The sequence below is a fragment of the Xiphophorus maculatus genome, chromosome 8 (assembly GCF_002775205.1).
Source record: "Xiphophorus maculatus strain JP 163 A chromosome 8, X_maculatus-5.0-male, whole genome shotgun sequence".
Taxonomy (NCBI): domain Eukaryota; kingdom Metazoa; phylum Chordata; class Actinopteri; order Cyprinodontiformes; family Poeciliidae; genus Xiphophorus; species Xiphophorus maculatus.
The window spans coordinates 18,635,299-18,652,172 of record NC_036450.1 but is presented as its reverse complement, the minus strand read 5'-3'; the positions used below and the strand labels follow the sequence as shown (position 1 = coordinate 18,652,172).

At 43.2% G+C, this 16,874-nt stretch overlaps 1 protein-coding gene across 1 annotated transcript; it reads right to left on the bottom strand.

The window, feature by feature from the left end:
• Window positions 1-8,258: 8,258 nt before the first annotated feature.
• Window positions 8,259-16,867, bottom strand: LOC102231309 (BCL2/adenovirus E1B 19 kDa protein-interacting protein 3-like). Its single transcript, XM_005798653.3, has 6 exons — window positions 16,685-16,867; window positions 11,625-11,775; window positions 11,360-11,444; window positions 11,016-11,089; window positions 10,285-10,431; window positions 8,259-9,001 (listed from the first exon to the last, which is right to left on the bottom strand). Exons 1-6 carry the CDS (start codon window positions 16,725-16,727, stop codon window positions 8,953-8,955), a joined length of 549 nt encoding a protein of 182 aa, XP_005798710.1. The 5' UTR covers window positions 16,728-16,867; the 3' UTR covers window positions 8,259-8,952.
• Between the last annotated feature and the right edge of the window lie 7 nt (window positions 16,868-16,874).

Sequence of the window (16,874 nt, the reverse complement as noted above, 5' to 3'; positions counted from 1 at the left end):
TTGATAAAAGCCCCCGCAAACCCACTGTCTGACTGATAACTTCTCCAAGTCTAAACTATGAGTTCAGTTTCAGATAATTTCATAAGTTACAGCTGCTCTTTCAGTCATTCACAGCAGCTGCTTCAGATTACTTATTCGTTTCACCTCAGTGATTGTTTCCCAGACACCCAGACACCTCAAAGTGTAGAGAGACACAGTTATAAATCACCTCCATCGATACTTGACACTAAGTCAGTCACACGGCTCAGCACATACATCTTTGCTTTGCACAAGAGCACCCTGTGTAAACTATCAGCACTTTTTTTTACTGCTGTCTTTCATATTTTCTTTTAGAGACTCCACTTTGCAACTGCTAATGGATATCGTGCGAGGAACTCTTCAGAAAATAGATCGTATAAATCCATCTGACTCTTCTTCGTCTGTTTCCATTAGAACTCATGAGAAGATTCTGACATCTGACAAAAACTGAATGTTTTTTTTCAGGAACTGAGTGAGACACAAAAACGAAATTGGTCATGGAGGCTGTTAGAGAATGGCATTTAGAGGGAATGAGCTGCAGGAATTTCCAACAAATCATGTAATTGTGTTTTACATGTGGCAACAAATTACTGCATTCGACGTAAATCTGCTGTCAGGAGTAGGGCAAGCAGACAGAGGCTCAGGGGAAAATTTGCTATAACTAGCTAAACGTTTGCGCCACAAAGTCAAGATCCATGTTTGGCATAATAACAGCAACACTAAGCACCTCCTAAAGAACAGCATACCTATAGTTAAACATGTTGTTGCCCTGTTTTTCTGTTAAATTCTACAGAATATTTCTGACATAAAAGGTTCAAAAACGGTGTAGATGGTTTAGTGGATGGTTTAGTTAAGGCCCCTACTAATAAAGTAGGGCCCTTTATTAGTCACAAATTTCATCTCACTCAGTTTCATTTTCACTACATTTTTCATAAAGGTTGCTCAAAAGCAAAACACTAGTGGAACCATTTTCAGGAAGTGACTATAAACACCTACGCGATCCTGAGCCGCTTGTTTACACAAGCGCAGACAGCAGTGCATTGTGCTTCACTGAGTCTTATTCCATGTGCTCTTATTAGTCAGTCGGACTCCTGGCACACCAAGACTGACCGTGTCTGAGTTACAAAGGTCTGCAGTGCAGAGAGAAACTGAAAAGAGGAAAGGGGAACACACTGTGTCATTTCTTCAGACACAGTGCAGTTCATGTTCATGCCCAGGCCACCTTCACCCTGCATGACTGACTGCTGGAAGGAGAAAAGAGCTGTATACCTACAGCCACATGTGGAAGCAATTATTTTCCCTTCCTAGTGTATAATTATGTGCAGCAGATACAAGATGACAAGCACATGTTTAGCAAAAAAAAAAAAAAAAAAATTCAAGCCATCCAATTCAACCTTGTGTGCTAGGTCATATTTAATGATACAAATGGGTATTGAAAGAGCCAGAGATTTGCAGAAAGCTTTGGTAATTTGGAATGTATTTAGGTAAATATCAACTTATTAGTCATTTGTACTACTTTGAAGTAGTTAGGTGTACAAAATAATAACAAAAAGTGTGTAACAATGGAACTACTTGGTTGCACAGTTGAAACCAAATGTTTCTATTCATTGTTTAAAGCACATTCTCTTTTTTTTTTGTGCGAAATCAAAGTCAGATTTTTACATAGACGAACAATACACTGCATTGATACTATTTGATAAGTTCCTGTCATGGGGTGCGGGTGGTGAGAGTGGTGAGGCAGACGCTGTAGACCCAGGTGGGATGAAAATGATGATTTTAATGGTGAATAAGTCCAGGAACAAGCAGCAGGCACAAGGAAACACAGAACGACGAAGAAGCTAACATTGACGCTACATTGACGAGGACCCGACGAGGAACAAAGAACACAGGTGGAGTTAAATACACGGGAGGGTAATCACAGAACGAGACACACCTGGGAACAATCAAGGGGAGGACAGGACAACGAAGAGACTAAGGACACAGAAAACTCTAAATAAACACAGAAAAACACAGATCCTGACAGTACCCCTCCCTCAAGGGCGGCTACCAGACGCCCAAAAAAAAAACCACAACAAGGGTGGGCGGAGGGGCGCCGGATGGGGGGCCAGAGTCCAGAAAAAACAAAAACACAACAAGGGTGGGCGGAGGGGCGCTGGACGGGGGGGCCAGAGTCCAGAAAAACAAAAAACTACCCACCATCGTGGGCGGAAACACAGGGAGGGCCAAGAGTCCAAAAACAACAAAAAACTACCCACAGGGTGGGCGGAGGCAAAGGAGGCGGGAACCACGGAAGTGGTCCGGCGGTCGTCCGCGGCGGCGGGAACCACGGAGGCGGTCCGGCGGCCGTCCGCGGCGCTGGAGGCGGGAACCACGGAGGCGGTCCGGCGGCCGTCCGCGGCGCTGGAGGCGGGAACCACGGAGGCGGTCCGGCGGCCGTCCGCGGCGCTGGAGGCGGGAACCACGGAGGCGGGAACCACGGAGGCGGTCCGGCGGCCGTCCGCGGCGCTGGAGGCGGGAACCACGGAGGCGGTCCGGCAGCCGTCGGCGGCGCTGGAGGCGGGAATGATGAGTCCCTGGGGCCGCCCACAGACGGCGACGACGAGCCCCCCGAGGCAGGCTCTCTGGTGGAGCACAGAGAGTCGGGGTCTCGGTCAGAGCACAGGGGGTCTCAATCGGAACACATGGGGTCTGGGTCTCAGGTGGAACACTGGGGGTCAGGGTCTCGGGTGGAACACTGGGGGTCAGGGTCTCGGGTGGAACACTGGGGGTCAGGGTCTCGGGTGGAACGCAGAAGGTCAGGGTCTCGGGTGGAACGCAGAAGGTCAGGGTCTCGGGTGGAACGCAGAAGGTCAGGGTCTCGGGTGGAACGCAGAAGGTCAGGGTCTCGGGTGGAACGCTGGAGGTCAGGGTCTCGGGTGGAACGCTGGAGGTCAGGGTCTCGGGTGGAACGCTGGAGGTCAGGGTCTCGGGAGGAACGCTGGAGGTCAGGGTCTCAGGAGGAACGCTGGAGGTCAGGGTCTCAGGAGGAACACTGGAGGTCAGGGTCTCAGGAGGAACACTGGAGGTCAGGGTCTCAGGAGGAACGCTGGAGGTCAGGGTCGGAACGCAGGGAGTCTCGGAAGGAACGCTGGGGGTCTGGGTCTCGGAAGGAACACTGGGAGTCTCGGAAGGAACACTGGGAGTCTCGGAAGGTGCGCCGGCTGGAACGCCGGCTGATTCGGCCTCGGGTGCGCCGGCTGGAACGCCGGCTGATTCGGCCTCGGGTGCGCCGGCTGGAACGCCGGCTGATTCGGCCTCGGGTGCGCCGGCTGGAACGCCGGCTGATTCGGCCTCGGGTGCGCCGGCTGGAGGTGAGCCGGAGCGGAGCCTCGGGGCCGGCTGCGGGGGCGAGCCGGAGCGGAGCCTGGGAACCGGCCGCGGGGGCGAGCCGCAGCGAAGCCTGGGAACCGGCCGCGGGGGCGAGCCGCAGCGAAGCCTTGGAACCGGCCGCGGGGGCGAGCCGCAGCGAAGCCTTGGAACCGGCCGCGGGGGCGAGCCGCAGCGAAGCCTTGGAACCGGCCGCGGGGGCGAGCCGCAGCGAAGCCTTGGAACCGGCCGCGGGGGCGAGCCGCAGCGAAGCCTTGGAACCGGCCGCGGGGGCGAGCCGCAGCGAAACCTTGGAACCGGCCGCGGGGGCGAGCCGCAGCGAAGCCTTGGAACCGGCCGCGGAGGCGAGCCGCAGCGAAGCCTTGGAACCGGCCGCGGGGGTGACAGCTCCGGAAGGCGACGAGGGGCCGGGTCCACCGGCGGCTCACGTCGCTGTCTCCGGGCTGACCGTGGAGGTGGCGGCTCCGGAAAGCGACGAGGGGCCGGGTCTGCCGGCGGCTCACGTCGCTGTCTCCGGGCTGACCGTGGAGGTGGCGGCTCCGGAAAGCGACGAGGGGCCGGGTCTGCCGGCGGCTCACGTCGCTGTCTCCGGGCTGGTAGCGGAGGTGGCGGTTCAGGAAAGCGACGAGGGGCCGGATCTGCCGGCGGCTCACGTCGCCGCCTGTGAGCTGGTCGCGGAGGTGGCGGTTCAGGAAAGCGACGAGGGGCCGGATCTGCCGGCGGCTCACGTCGCTGACCTCCCGGACGGAGGAATCGACGGGGGCCGTATCCGGGGGGTGCCAACACCAGTCTCGTCCCCCGGAAAAGCTCCCGCTGCAAGTCTGCGAGAGCCTCCGCCAGCTCCCTGTCCTCCCTGCCGGACCTCCGCCACGGGCCGCTCTGCCCTCCAGGAGGCAACCTCGCTCCAGCTGGGTCCATTTCAAAGCGAGCCTCACCGTTCGGTTTGGTCGGGTCCTTCTGTCATGGGGTGCGGGTGGTGAGAGTGGTGAGGCAGACGCTGTAGACCCAGGTGGGATGAAAATGATGATTTTAATGGTGAATAAGTCCAGGAACAAGCAGCAGGCACAAGGAAACACAGAACGACGAAGAAGCTAACATTGACGCTACATTGACGAGGACCCGACGAGGAACAAAGAACACAGGTGGAGTTAAATACACGGGAGGGTAATCACAGAACGAGACACACCTGGGAACAATCAAGGGGAGGACAGGACAACGAAGAGACTAAGGACACAGAAAACTCTAAATAAACACAGAAAAACACAGATCCTGACAGTTCCTGAGAGGTTAATTAGAAGCACCACCTGAACACACTGCTTTTTTCTATAATATCAAAGTAAAAAAAAAGTCCAAGACAACATCCAAAAGAGAGCTGTGTGAAAAACAAGTCTAGTCAGACATACAGTAAAAGGCCACTCAGCAGGGCAGAAATCATTACTCAATTTTTCAAAAAAAGACACCCGCTTCGGATGTTATCATCCCATAGAATGGCGATTATCAGTGGTGGGTGAAAAAGAAGTCAAATTACAGTTGCAAATGCACAGAGGAACAAACATGTTGATTTTGGAGAGATGTTCTGATGAAACTAAAGCTGAAGTGGTCGTAACTAACATCTTTACATTTGGTAGAAAAAGGGGGAACCACAACACCCCCAAGTGTAAAGTACAGGGGAGACAGCATCATGGTGTAAAGGTTTTTTCCTGTATGAGGGACAAGTGCACTTCAGCACAGCTTACAAATCTGATTCAATTGCATCAATTCTGCTCAAAGAGATGGGTCAAAATACTAGCAAGATTTTATGAGAAGGTTATTCAAGGATGCTATTTGTATTAATGAAATGCTATATAAATACAATAGTATCGTACAGTATTTCAGGAGCATATGGTTACTCATTATAGGCAAGTAATAAAAAATCACCACCAGCTTCAATATTTTGTTATTTTTCAAGCAAATTGAAATACTTTTGGTCACTCTAGCTGATCTACAACAGGAAATATTTTGTCTGATTTAATATCAAGACAGTGAAAAAAAAGGCTATTTGTCTTTTTGTACAGTGCGTGTAAACATCTGGTTTGAATTATATGTCTGCTGTAGCCTGTATGTCTAATTTTTGAGTGAGAAGCTGTGGGCATATTCTGCAGAACAATAACTCAGTATCTTTCAAAATAAGTCTTTCAGGAAAGGGAAACAGCCCACTGGCACACATGGTAAAGTCGAGTTCCTTGAGACGTCGAATCAAATAAGTGACGATGTTTTAATGTCAAAGCGCAGACGTTGTGCAAGTTTAACTATATTCTTTTGTTACATCCAAATTCTTTGAAACTGAACTCGCGATTTCCTGTCTAGCAGCATGGAAGTGGGAAGATAATGCGTTTCCCAGAGAGACAGATGTGGAGTCCAGGAAATGAACAGACTTCTTTCAAGTCCTGTTGGAGCTTTGGCGACTTTCAAGAACAGGATTACAATTTTCTTTCATAACTGCAAGTGCTCAAGCTCTCTTTTATCACCTCTTTCCACACAACTCCCAAAGCCTATTCCGACACATGTATGGAAAATCACAGATGGTGTTAAAAGCAGCTCTCTGTAGTAATTGTCCCCGTCTTTCAGGGAGGATATTAAAGGGGTCGACAGATTTTTACAGGCTCCTCCCTGCAGAGAAGATGTCACAAAAGATCACAGTGAAGGGGGATATAACTTTAAGAACATGATGATTTACACCGGTCTGTTCCACCTGTGGCTGTCTGTTTGTCTTTAGCCGAGGATAAATGGCTCAAGGGGCTGGCAAGCAGAGAGTACTTTTATGTCAAAATATATGGCAATTTTTTTCCACCCTTTTACTTGTCTGTTAGCAAAATAATCCTATCACAAGGTTGGATTTTGTTTAGGGAAATATACCATCAGTTTGATATTGGTTGAGATTTGTATCACTTTGCTTAAATTTGCAAAGTAAGGTATTATTCTTGGCAGGAGCTCTCTCTCTCTAAGAGCTTTTCTGGTTTTCAGTGTCTTTATTAAAGTTTGAGGATAGAGGATCATAAGATATGGTTATTGAGTTCTGCAGTGGGTACAAAAATGAAACCCATTCACCAGACTGAGTGCTTGACAGGCAGTTAATATGCTGCTCTTGGTTGAGATGTCTCCAGGCCTTAATCACTTTACATTTGATATTTAGGAACATCTGCAAACACGAGAAAGATGCATAAACACAGATGCAGCAGCACTATTAATAGTTTGGTGTAGAGTATTTGAAATGTTTTAGTTTCCATGGACCAGGACTAAGATCTGTTTGAATCTGGATCTAAACTCAAAAAGCAGGACTGAAAATTGGGACCTTTTTTAACATGTGAGTGCTTTGGTCTTACTGTACATTTGATGCATTGGTAGTTTAGTTCATTATGGTTGTATTTCTAACAAATTAGAGACCAAATAACATCTTAGTGCCAGTTAAACATGGTAGTGTGATGGTCTGGTTGAAACACACTTGGGTTATGAAGTAGGACAGTAATGCAAAGCATACCAACAAACCCTCCCTGGAACAAAGATGCAAATAAACAAGCAAAAAAAGCTTGGAGTGACGAGGTGAAGGTCTGGATTAAAATCCAATTAAGATCTTATATCATGAGCTTAAACAAGCTGGTCTCGTTTAAACGGATTCCAATATGAGGAAATTAGAACAATTCAGCAAAGAGGACTGTTAGAAATATTTCCACACAGCTATGAAAACCCCCCAGTAATCTTAGATGCTTGTTGGAATGATTGAACAACCAGGACCAAGTTGGTGTGGATAAATTTTCACCTTCAATTAATGAATAATTTAAAAACACCTTTTTAGATTTACACCTATTATCTTTGCCTGAATTTAAGACGTGTTTGTCTCTCCGAAGCATGTTAGTTTGACAAAAACAAGAAAAACCAAAGAAATCTGTAAGGGGGCAAATTCCTTTACACCACTCTGAATGCTCTGGCAACTCGGCACAGAATGTTGTTGCGTTTCTTTGGGGAGTTCCATGCGGATGTCTGAATGGAAACCAGGTGCTCTGTGCTTGTTTTTGTTTGGTCTTATTGCTGTGTTGTCAGCTTGGTGTCTACAAGTGGCTTAACAAGCTCAACGGGAAGCCTGACATCAAACAAGTTGCTAATGGCTGATAAACTCATTGGGCTTGGTCAATCCGGACCACAAACGCGCACTGCTTACACCCAATATGCAACCAGCAAAAAACTTGGTGTGCTTCCCAGTCCTAATATTTTAATATGGTTGTCCAGAAACATTAGATGTCATGTTTATGGAAATAGGCAATAAAATATCAAATCCAGGATGAGCTAAAGCAGCAGCTTGTAAAAAAAATAATTAAAAAAGGAAAATTGTCTGTGTGGTAAATAATGACAAATGCAGATGAAGTGAACCGTGCTAGTATGATGTCATGGCATTTTTACTCTGATTTTGTTAGACAAGAGTCCTCAGGGCTGGAGGGAAGATAAAAACAACACCTGGGAAACACGCATGCCCGCCCACGCACCTTCACTGAAGGGTTTTATCAGAATATAATCTGTTATTTGCTGTGATTTACCTGACGTGGAAACAGATATAAAGTTGCAACAGATGCTGTGGTTCATTTACAAGTTGCTAACAGCACAGTTGGTTGTGAAAATGGTTCATTCCAGCCATCCGGCACGGCATGCAAATAACCTCCAGACAACCAAACCCAGAAACTAAAAATACTTGTTGTACCGCCGCCAAGGCTTACTTCAGCAAACCTTTGTGCTTCGCCGGCTAAAAATGCGTTCGGTGCATTTGCTAAATGAGACGAACATGTGTGCACCAAAAACTTCCGTGCTTAGGGCTGAAGAAAGACAGAGAAGAGGCCAGAGTTGCATTAAGGTTTAAAGGAGTGAAGTTTAATGGGATCGTGACTGTCTTTGTCATAAGTCAAACATATTTAATTGCTTTCTGGAACAAAAAGCACAATCAGGACCATTTCTACATTCACTCAGCCAACTAAAAGTCTCTATGTTAGACTCAACATTAGGACAGACAAAGAAAACAAGCAAGGACCCCTTTTAAGCAGCTCAGGCATACAGAGGGTCATTACTTTTGACAAATGACAGACATCTCTAACTGGACTGGGAGAATAGCTAGCACGTATTATCTACCTCATTTCATCAGAACACTGTTCCCATCAAACCATTTTCATCTCCCCTGATCAAAAGGATGCATTGTTCCCCTGCTCTCTCCTCTTGTGTCTTGGCGATCCCTTTCCTCTGATTCTGTTTTACGGGGTTGAGATCAGTGTTACACTGCTGGAGTGTAATAGTGGTCGCAGTCTGACTCATTGGTCAGCATCCTTCCGCTCCTTGGGCCCCACCACATGTACATATAGACAAAAAAAAAATGCTGATAAAAACAGAGAGAGAGCGTGCTGCTGGATAGAGGTACATAGAGGCAGGTCTTACATTTGCCCCGTGACAAAGGAACGAGGCAAATTAGTGCGGGAGAAAGGGCGGACTGTGACCTTATTGACCAGACTGTAACTGAACAGACTGAACGGTAACATGATCTTACAGCCAACGTCACAGTGTGCTAGCTGAGGATGTGGCCAGACGTTTCCCGATGTAGATACTGAAAAGGGAGAAAAAAAGAAAGATAGATTTTAATGATTCATCCAAACTAAACACTTCCTCGAAGTTTACCCGTGTTTAACCACAAGTGGAAACTTTTAGTGGAAGTGGAAATGAAAAAAAAAAGAAAAAGCTCCACCAAAGTGTGCTCTTGCACTAAGTGCCCAGTTGAGATGCTTTTAATATTTAGATGTATTTTTATATCTCTGAATGGCACAGTCAAGTTGAATCGTACCTCTTTCCTTCATCCAGAACATATTTGTTGACGCAAAAGTCTAATTCAAAATTGCTGAAAAAAACTCAAAACAAAAAAGAAACAAGAAGGAATGGGTAAACTATTAGTCAAAATTGTAAGAAAACCATCACATGATGCTTTTCTTTGCATGGAAAATATGATTTTACATGAAATGAAGGAAAAATACCCAAAACTGTTGCATTTCACATTAACAATCTACATTTTCTAAAGTGTCACTATGTCTGCATTATTCAGTACTGTGAATGTAGTATTTCCTATTCTCTTTTAACTTTAAAAAAAATGTAAATAAAAAAAAAAACCACTTTTGTTGTAAATAAACTTTTCCGAGATGTTGTGCTTTGTTTTACACATAATATATGTTCAATTAATTACTCTACCAGTCTATTTCAGCAAACGGATCAATAGAAAGTTTCAATTTTTTTTTATTTGGGTTTCATTGATGTTATCAATTATTAGTATCTTACTGGCAGCAACAACAACAACAAAAAAAACCTGTCCAAGCAGAGTTTGCCATCACTGACCCCATGGCCCCACAGTCATTCATGCTTTAGAGGTGTTTCTGCTCCTGCACACTTCATTTAAAGGACTGCACTACCTCCTTGGCCACAAAGTGCTGCAGTAGCCTGTAAATCACCTATTCATTTCAGTCAGGTGTTTGGCTGAAGGGGAAACAGCTAAAACATGCAGGACAGTCAGCCCTGAGAATCAAGGTTGATACATATTGGTCTCAATGACCTCAGCTGGGAAAATGAGACGCTGATTCTCAATGGAGACTGACTATTAGTTAGATTAGTTCCAGTTCCAAAGTAGATTTTGTCTGATTCTGATTTTCTTTTGCAACAACTCATTTCTTTCAATTCAGCAGCTAAATATAACAAACACAGATAGCGGCACAAGTTCTAAATCTGTCGGAAAGCAAAGGGATTACAAGATCAGGTAGACATGTATTCATTTGCCAGTCTCATGTACGACTTTCACACCTCAAAACATAAAGTGACAGAAGGTGAGGTCTTGTTAATATGTCTCACCCGACTCCGAGTGTGAGCAGATGCGAAGCCAGCAGGGAGGGAACAAGGATGAGGAGAACGTCGGAGGAGAAAATTCCTCTTTTCATCACCTCTGTCTTCCTAACACTGAGGGAACCTGGCTGTTTCGGGTGCTGGAACACAAACTCTCTGCAGATAGAAGAGCGAGAAGTCAGATATAAAAGATGCACTAGGATGAAAGACCCGAAAAAGGAAAAAAAACAAAAAAACGGAGATAATGAGAGCACAAGAGAGGACTGCGAAGAGGAACGATGCAGGCAATCTGAGAGCTGTCAGAACTGCTACCTGTCAAATAAGCTTATTATAGTGGAGGAGATTTAATGTGGCAGAGTAAATAAAAATTAGGGGGATTCAAGTTCCTCAAAGGTATAATTCATAAATAAAGACAAAAGCGTGTTTTTCTGTTGAAGTTAACCCAAACAAACACACGAAGCAAAGTGAATTTTAAATCGCTTGTTGGGATTTGTGAGTGAAACAGATCTGAATTTCCAACTAAAAACAAAACATCATAATATATTTATAATTCCTTGAATCTTGCTTTTTATTATGTAAAAATGATTTTTTTTTCCAGAGGTTATAGCTGTTGTCTAACCTCATATCTTTCAAAAAAGAAACATTTTTTGTATGTTTGCATAATGTGACTATGCTTCTGTGAAAATCTTTGATGCCTCTGTCGCCTGAGGTTACCGTTACTTTAACAATCATAGTCTTACTTTGGTGGCATATTTTCAGGTCTACTGGACCAATCCCACACCCAGTCTGTGTCCACCCGCCGCTCTGCTTCCTCCTGCATGATTCAAAAACGATCAAATCACAGTCAGATATAATACCAATAAAACACAAACAAAGGTTCATGTGTAAAACAGGGTTTAACAAGATTAATTATTACAGAATATCTCAAATGGCATTTAACAAAACATATATAAAAAGGGAAAACACTGTCAAATACCATGCAAAATTCATATGTCCTTTAAATGATCATGATTTTAAATATATTTATTTGTTGCACAGTTCTGTCATAGGGACTTCATGTTGTGTGAGGGTGACGGATGAATACCTGTATAGGGACACAGTCACTGTCCTGCTCACTAGTGGGTCTAGTTGGAGAACTAGTGGATCGTGGCGTTACCACCTGTGGAGGACTACAGAGAGCACAATGTTGCAGTGAACCATGTAAGGAACCAACAGCAGTGTGAAAAGTAAATGTTGCCAAAATTATAAAAATGTGGACACTTGAAAAGGCGAATTATTGCTGAAGTCTCTCCTTGTGTTGAGCAGATCTGTAAAAGAAACAACCAAAACAAAGCCTTGAAGTCCCTCACCTGTCTCTACTCCTCTCACACTCCAGCTGCGCCTCAAGGAGGATTCTCTCTAGCTCCCCCTGCAAGGCAGAGGAGATGCTGTCCTGAGGTCCTGTCAAACTTTCCCTTCGGCTCACAGCTGCGATCAGCTCCTCCAGCTCAACCCATGAACCTGAAGAGGAACAGCAAACATCACAGTGAAAAAGAGAAATTTTATGACAATCTGAATGGGCTATCTTTTACAGGGACCCATATATTTAGTCTTAAATGTTGCAACTCATGCAACAACCTACAGTGCCCTCTAATGGCAGGTGCAAGAAAGTAAAACAACAAACAATTTCAGTAAAGCTGTGTGCATGTGCAAGTTTCGAAGCACGTGTATTAGACACAAAAAACTGCTGAAATGAGTGCGTTTGAAACAGTCAGCAGTGAAACTCGTGGTTAATTCCAGTAATCATCTGGAATTAAATTCGTTCTAAAAAGAGCACACGCTAAAGAAGATAGTGACCTCATTCTATTGGCTGAAGCTGTTACTAGGCAGAGTTACCACTTTGGTCCACGAGAGAGCAAACAGAAGCTGGGAGTAAAGAGGTCAGAGATCTAAGTGGACAGTTTTTTCATCCACGGAGAAGAACCTTGAGCACAAGGAGAAGATTGCAAACAGAAGAAGAGACAATTTGTCTTAAATTGGAACACAAAAAATATAGAGAGGAAAGAGTTTTGAAACTAGGAATAAGAATTTCAGCAATTAAACTGAAAATGCTGATGAATTTGTTTTTCCAAACAAAACATGATATTTTGCAAGCATACTGCTTTTAAAAAAAAATTACAACAGAGCGGAAGCCCTGTAATATTAAAAAAGGGTTCACCTTTTCCAATATATATCTGAAAATAATTATATGAAAACATTCTAAAAAAAAAATGAATCAGTGGTGTTTTTACCAAAGAATGGGTAGATAAGCAAAAATAAGTATGATTTTAAAAGTGCAAAAAAGCTAAAAAGCATACCTTGTCTACAACACATCCGAAACTGCAAATATTTCAGAATAATCTCAGTGAAATATCTATGTATTTTAACAAATATTTCACAACACGTGTACAGGACAATTATTCAAAACGTATTAGGAAATGAAATCATAAAAAACTTTGTCTTTTAAAGAGCAGTTCCACCTAGGGGGAAACTACTTCATTGCAATAACAAGTCCTTCAAACTCAAATGAGTCAGAAAAAATGTTGGCAAATAACAAAAATCTAATCTACTCTATTTTATTTTATGTGAATAACATGAATGTATTTATTATAGAAATATAATAATTTTTCAGCCTTCAGTTTTATTTTACTCTGTTGCTTTTTTGCTTTTGTAACATATTTTGAATCATTTACTAATGCCAGCCGAGTTGAGTAAAATTAAACCCTTCAGTTTACTGATTAGATATATTGATTTAATATTTTTGTAGATTCAAATTTAATGTTGCAATATTCGTGTCAAACATGTTACAGAGAAAGGTCAGGTGGAAGAAAGGGTCTCTTTGTTCCCTTTCAAACGCCTCAGTGTTAAGTAGAGGCTGATTAAACGTGTGCATGTTGTGCACTGACGTACGATGACTCATAGATGTCTCAAGTATCCTGATGTGACCTTATAAGACCTACAAGACTGTGCTAAATGGAAACCTGCTGGGTAAAACAAATGCACTGGACACATTTGTGCGAACAGAACGAGCCAAAGACCAAAACAGTGAAATCTTACACGTGGTTTTTGTCGGTGACTTCAGAAAATGTCCACAGCAGAATGCATGAATGAATGGATGCGGCGGCTTATTGAATGCAAGAGCAGGAAGGATTTAGGCACGCACGCTGGTGTGTATGGCGTGCACAGGCCCACAGCTAAACAGTAGGGCACGGCTAACTCAGGCTGACAGCGTGCTGGCTTACATAAGATCTTATTTCTGTTTCAGATTAGCCATTCATCCTTTCACGTCCTCTCTCTTGTTTTTCTCCAGCATTGCCGTTTCTCTCTTTGACATAGACAACATCTTCAAAACATCTCACCGAATCGTCCTAAAAATGTATACATCATTCCTTCACCTTACAATTCTGTGTAACTGCACAAACAACAGCTGAGAGGGCAGAAGCACAAGTGGATGTTTTGCTGTGGGATAGGGGTGGGAGGGCAGAGGGAACTGTGCCATTGCCCTAGTTATTTTGCTACAGAGGGGTTGGTATGACATAACTGCGCCACTGCCTGACTTATCTGTAGCCATTCTGGATCAGTTTCTATATGCAGTCCCATACACAGTCATCCATGCAGCTGCCAAATCGGCTTTATGTAATGTGGACCAGAGCTGGATGCTGAAAGAGTCAATGAGTTGCAGCACAACACATTCATGATTGGTTTCCTGGGTTGTAAATGCGTGTTTAGAAAAATGTTAAGGTGCAAAGGTGACACCTTAAAGGATTTTTGGAAGGGAAGGGAAGGTTTGTCCTTACTAAAATTCATGGTTTGCAATACAACAAAAACAACAGCAAAAAACAAAAACAAAAGGTTTTGTGTGTGTGCCTTTGAAAATAAAGGACAAAAATTGTAGTGTTGATTTCTTTACATCAATTTATGTTTAAAAAAATTTTTTGTTTTATTTTATTTTATTTAAATTTGTGAAATACTCAGTGACTGGTAACCTGTCCAAGGTATTGCCAAATGACCAATGCCCAAGATAAGCACCAACCTCCAGCAACCCTTCAAGGATAAGAGGGTATAGACAATGGATGGATGGGGAAAATATTAAATCACTTTTAACTAATAAGAATAAATTTTATCACATTTGCCACATCTCATTCTTTAATGTGTCATTAAGCCTCAGTGCTACCTTTTTTTTCCTGCTAAGAAATCACCAAGCCACTTCCAAGGAAAGTTGGTGGGGAGACGGAGCATAACGCTCCAGTTAAAATTATGTCATCTCAACCCCATCTGCTATAACGATTTAATGATGTGTCATCAGAGAATCTGAATTTGCAGAAGCAGACTGAGAGTTTGGATTTATCTTTCTTATCATTATAATTTTTGTAACTGACTCATTAAAATTGCAGTGCAGAGTGAATCATCCAGTCAGAGTCCAACTCAAATATTTAGAGATGAGCAAATCAGAATTTTGTGGCCGATCTCCTCTTTTCATCCGATCTCTGTTTATTGTGAGCCGTGATTACTGACACAATCTGTCCGTTGTCTATCCTCGCTTGTTCTTGCAGGGGGAGCTGGTGCCTGTCTCCATCAGCCATTGGGCAAGAGGCGGGGTACATGTCCCCAGTCTATCACAAGGCAACACACTACAAACAACAACACCTAAGGGAAATGTAGAGAGATCAGTAAATGTTTTTTGACTGTGAGAGGAGGCAAGAGTACCCAGAGAGAACCCATGCACACATTGGGAGAACATGCGGACTTCACACAGAAAGACCCCAGGCAGGAATTCAAATGCAGGACCTTCTTACTGCAAGGCCACTGCGCCCTGCTGATACAAATCTAAGCCAATTCTGATTTTTTCTTAAGAACTATCAAATAAAAAAAAAATGCAGTTAAACTTTTTAATATTAAGACCAGAAGATATGTATGACAGATAAGTCATTGCAAAACAGGTCCTTACTATTCCAAATACAAAAATATTTACTTTATTAACTGAGATAATAACTTTTCAAATTGGCTTTAGCCTCTTAGATTAGCTATTAGCATAATTAGCAGGACCAAAACAGGAATCCTTGTATCTCCTTACAGAATGGAGGTGCTTACCATAACTCTGAGATCTACAAAGTTTTACCAGCATTTCCAAATCCTGGATATTCTATAACAGATGGGGATTAAAAGCTCAACACTTTTGAACTTTGATTGAACTTTGATTGAACCTTGTTGTTTTCTGCTTAAAGCATTGTTCTCTTTCTTAGTAAACCACAAACATGTCTGCACAGGTCATTAGAAATAAAGTCTTTGTGTTTTGTCTGACATAAATGAAACATTTTACTGAAATTGAAAATATTTACATTTGAGTTTTCTTCATTCAGTTGTAGCGTCCACAGGAAAGAGAGTTATCACCAAAACCATATAGTATTTTTGACTGATTAAACAAGAACATAGAATTTTTAAAAGACATCATAGCAGCAGCAACATCACTTTATAAGTGATGAAAATAGAGAAAGAATAATGGAATAACTTTTCGGGCTTCAAATTTGAATTAATTTTAATGTTTTTTATTTTGATGCATGGCATGGTTTTAGTCCATTATATTTTTTGAGAAATTTGCTATTGACCAAAATTCAAGCAGAGACCCCTTATCACCTTCACACACAAACCACAGACATGTTTGGTGCATATACAATTGTATCAAACTGAGAACTCCCACTATTTTCAGTTTGTAGATATATCTACCAGCAACATTAAATGTGAATATTTTGCATTTAAGAAAAGCCTGATAATATATTTGGGGATTTGCAAATGTCTTAATTTTCTGCTTTCAAACTATTACCTTTATAAAAAAAAGAAAAAAAAAATGCTTACAGTTTATAGTGCTGAAATAATCAGCTCCAGTCTTGGATTTATAACAAACACTCAAGTTTATTTTTCCAAAACATGAACACAATGTTTGGCCCCTCCTTCCGCTGATCGACATGTTTTACCCAGCATCCTTTGTGACAAGCAATGTGCTGCCCGCACAGAGGAGCTATAAGTGTCAGGAAATCTCCACAGCTTAATTGGCTTACAGAGATGCAAAAAGGTGAGTCAGGGAATCCGTTTACGCAATGACCGAGGCAGTGGCAACAACAATAACAACTAAAAAGGTGGCAGTTCCTTATTCTGACACATGACACATTTGTTTTGATCAAACCTACACGTATTCTAACTGAATTACTAAATGCGTTTATTCAATTTACATGGATATGCTCTATAACAACAATGAAACAAAGCCCTGCGTCCACACAGTAAGTAGTTTCTTCTTAGGACAGCTAACAGCCTTACCGCTGTGAAAGACAAACGTGTATCTGTTATGATACAGCAGGACGAGCTGTGGCCTGGTTCACGCCACAGCATCACTTACCGTAAAGTCCGTCCTCTGGTGTCTCTGTGTCGGACTGAGACATTCTTGCCGGGTAGAGGTTGGGAAAAGAGCTCGGAGGGACGCTGGCAGACCGGAGAAGACAAACAGGTGAAAAAGAGAGCCTGTCCTGTACCAGTCTCACCCTGTGTTTGGACCAACGCTGTGGACACCGGGGACTATCGCCGCTCTA

Coding starts and splice junctions, on each gene's coding strand:
- LOC102231309 (XM_005798653.3), bottom strand. CDS start 16,727: ATGTCTCAGTCCGACACAGAGACACCAGAGGACGGACTTTACG. Junction 10,432..11,015: donor CCTGAAAATATGCCACCAAA/GTAAGACTATGA, acceptor TTCTATCTGCAG/AGAGTTTGTGTTCCAGCACC. Junction 9,002..10,284: donor CTGCTCACACTCGGAGTCGG/GTGAGACATATT, acceptor CTCCCTTTTCAG/TATCTACATCGGGAAACGTC.